We start from the raw sequence: 3,462 nt of genomic DNA on the forward strand, positions 1-3,462 counted from the left end.
TTTCCCCAAACTTTGGCCAGGTTTCTTTCCCTCTCTTTCCAAAATCCAAACGAATCAATTACAGATACTCCCAAAGCTGATCGTTTTGCTTCAATTTTTGCTTCCAACTCAAATCGAGATGACTCAATGAAACAGTCACTTGTATATGCAAATCCTAATGTTGTTATGCCTCCCATCTGATTTTCAACACGTAAAGTTCGTAAAACCCTATACTGTATATCAGAAATCATTTCTGGAAAACTTGTGCTCCTAAACTTGCTCCTTTACTCAACAAAATTTTCTTCCTCCATACCCAAAAGGAATCTTTTTTTTATCATCCTGGTTCCAAGCCCATGTATTCGCCATCTCAAAAAAAAAAAAAAAGAGAAAGAGAGATAGAAAAAAAGGACACAAGTCTCTTCCTTTCAATAACCGAATAAAAACAATCACACTCCTAATGTCTAAATCATGGGGATCACCACCACCAAAGAACCACCAACCATCTTTGAATCTTAAAAAAAAAAAAAAAAAAAAATCTCAGATCATCAGTAATGTATTCTAACAAGCAAGGCCTTCTGGTGAGTTGTTTGTCTATGTAACTCGTGTTTGGTTCTCTGCTCTCGAGGGACTTCGATTGCGTCCGGCATAAGAGCCTCCTGATTCAACCCTTATCGACTCTTGGTTTTCTATCTGACAGGTCGATTGCCGTCAGAGTGGATGCCTTCCTCTCCAGCTCTCGCCCTATCAATGCTGGTGGAACGCAGGAATAAGTGATCTTATTTTGCTTTACTTATTCATCAATAAGCTATGCACGTCACCTCATATCTACTCCTTTGCAGAGGATACAAATCTCAGCCACTCTTTTTTGTTTGATTTTCAACGCATAGGCAGTGAGAACACCCTCTTTAAACGAGCTATCTTTGCTTCACACTTCACCCATGATCTGGCAGTGAGAAGACAGTGGGATAGGGTGTTTTAACGTCCATTTTTTTTTTATTCTTTTTTTTTTACTTGTTATTTTTTTTTTTGTTCTATTAACTTTTTCTTTCTTATTTTCCCTTTTTTTATTTTTATTTTTTTTATTTTTTTATCTTTTTATTTTTTTTTTTTTTTTTTGTTTTGTATTTTATTGTGTTTTCATTTTTTTGATTTTTTATTATCTGTGTTTTTTTTGTTTTTTTTGACTTTTATTTGTTTTTTATTTTTTATTTTTTTGTTTTGGTCAATCTTAATCATAAATAATTTGCCCAAAAAAATTACCTGTTTCACGCAGACAAAAAAAAAAAAAAAAAAAAAAAAAAAAAAAAAGATAGAAATCTTATACCGGTTTGGGAGATTAAACATGGATGATTGATTTGGAATCTTTTTCTTTTTCACCTCCACTCAACTTCAACTTTAAAACTTATATTCTTTCAGCCTTCAATGCATTGACTGTGTACACTCAAAGACAAGCTTACTCCCTCCAGAGATCGTAGCCATTTCACACGAATTCAACTCTCAACATTACACTAATCTCAAATTCACCCTTCATTCGAGTACTAACTCCCAAATATGGCACGGTGCTCATCGGACTAAGATCTAATCCAAAGCCCTTGATCCATTAATTCACATTCTCTTTCTCCTCGACGTTGAGTTGGTACCTTATCTCCTTTCTGTCTTCTCTCCCCCTTTCTCTCGAGATACCACTCGACACTATGCCTTACTAACAAGAAAAGAACAAGCAACACTATGGGATCTTCTCTAAAACCTCATCCCTCCCAAACTTCATTTCCAAACATGCGAATTCTGTCTCGCGGATCCTGCCTCATCACCCACACACTCGAGCTCCGGGGGAATCTTCCTGCCTTATCTCCTCCACTTTTAAGAAAGAACATAAAACTAGTTGGATCTTATCTCTCTTCCCTGATTTCTTTTCCTTACTATTGTTGGGGGGGGGGGGTGTCTTCGATAATTAGTTTGTTTGGGTTTCTCTTCATGATGGTAAGAAAGAGGGAAAATACGAGAGTGCACACTCACAGGCACACGTACGCACAGACAAACACGTGGATTTTGCGATTTCTCTCTTTGTCATCTCTCTTTCACGTTTCTCTCTCTCTTCATCCTTCATCTCTTTCTCTCCCTCTCCTTCCCTTTCTCTTTCTCTTTCTTTCTCTCTCTATCTATCTCTCTTTAGAGAAAAAGAAAAAAGAAAATTCATTTAAAATACTTCAGGTGATTTCACGATAGCTTAAAAAGAAAGAAAGAAAGAAAGAAAGAAAAAAAAAACTAGGATATCATTTCCATCTTACGTGCGTGTCTTGCAGAGATCCGACTCATTGCGCAGTTGCTTGAGTTCCGCGGCGAGGGTGAAGTTGCTAAACACGATGTATCCCGCTGCAACACCCAGAATCATCACGGAGACGAGAATCACTTGGCTACACATCCCGGCGTCTTCCCTCTCTCGCTTGGCTACACCATCGACGCTTTACCGTGACACTTTTCGTCGCTGGGTTTTGTTTACACTTTCGCCGTGCGTTTGGGAGAAAAAAAGTGTAAGTCTGTATCCTCTTACTTACTTTTTTCTCATCGGTATAAGTTTGTTGAAGAGATAGGATGGGAGTGTGTGTGTTTTTTTCCTTTTTTTTTTACTTCTTGTCTTTGTCTTTCCTTCTTTACAAAAATAAAAAATATATTTCCTTCGTCTTGAAATCTTTCTTCCCTTCTCTGGGTACTTCTGCCAACTTCTGGAATCTTCTTAGTTAGATAGACTCGGAGAATATTTGGAACATTCTGTCATGGAGAAGGATGTAGGAATGGAGTCCATTATCTAGCAAAAAAAAAAAAAAAAGAAAAAAAAGAAAGAAAAAAAAAAAATCCTTTCTCGTTAACCCGCTTTCAGGTTAAGCCAAGTACCACGACCTGACAATTCTTTCCTTCTTTCATACTAATCATACATTTATCCAGTATGTGAAGCTGAACGTAATCAATAAACAATATTTTTCCATCTTGAGTCAGATCGAAGCAAAATCACTTATAGATTTTCTTTATCTCAACCTCACCCAGCGAGTCTTTTCTCTCCAAAAATTTCTATATCCTAACCGCGTCTCCAGAAGATAAACAAACAAACAAAGCCGCAATCAAACAAATACTTTTCAAAGGATGCCTCCCGAAGGACTCCGAATTGATGCACCTTCACTCTTTCAAGATACATTCAACATTAACAACTGATTCATGCAGGCAGGTGCACCGTGCAGCTGTTTTGTGGGGGGAGGGGGGAGGGGGGGGCGGCTTGGAAGAAGGGGGAGGGGGAATAATCTTTCTAATGAGGATGAGGGAGGAGAGGGAAGGATGAGGGGGTGGGGGTGGGGGGGGCACTAAAGAGGGAAGTGGCAAGCGAATGGGGAGTGAGTAGAGAGGGGATGGGGGTAGGGGGATGGGGGGGTTACGCTTGATGAGGAAGTGGTAGATGGAGGGGGAGGGAGGGAGGAGATATGATGGAGTGGG

The 3,462-nt window shown here is 38.9% G+C and overlaps 1 protein-coding gene across 1 annotated transcript in view; it reads right to left on the reverse strand.

The window, feature by feature from the left end:
- LOC122266454 (uncharacterized) overlaps nucleotides 1-3,174 on the reverse strand; it is a 12,718-nt gene extending 9,544 nt beyond the window's left edge. The window contains exons 1-2 of the mRNA XM_086536651.1: nucleotides 3,108-3,174; nucleotides 2,268-2,785 (exon numbers count right to left, since the gene is read on the reverse strand). Of these exons, the coding sequence (XP_086392777.1) occupies nucleotides 2,268-2,401 (134 nt within the window). The 5' untranslated portion in view covers nucleotides 2,402-2,785; nucleotides 3,108-3,174. The remainder of the gene's footprint in view (nucleotides 1-2,267; nucleotides 2,786-3,107) is intronic.
- Nucleotides 3,175-3,462: the final 288 nt, after the last annotated feature.

The sequence above is a fragment of the Penaeus japonicus genome, unplaced genomic scaffold (assembly GCF_977035675.1).
Source record: "Penaeus japonicus unplaced genomic scaffold, GWHDUDI00000001_assembly GWHDUDI00000005, whole genome shotgun sequence".
NCBI classification, from domain to species: domain Eukaryota; kingdom Metazoa; phylum Arthropoda; class Malacostraca; order Decapoda; family Penaeidae; genus Penaeus; species Penaeus japonicus.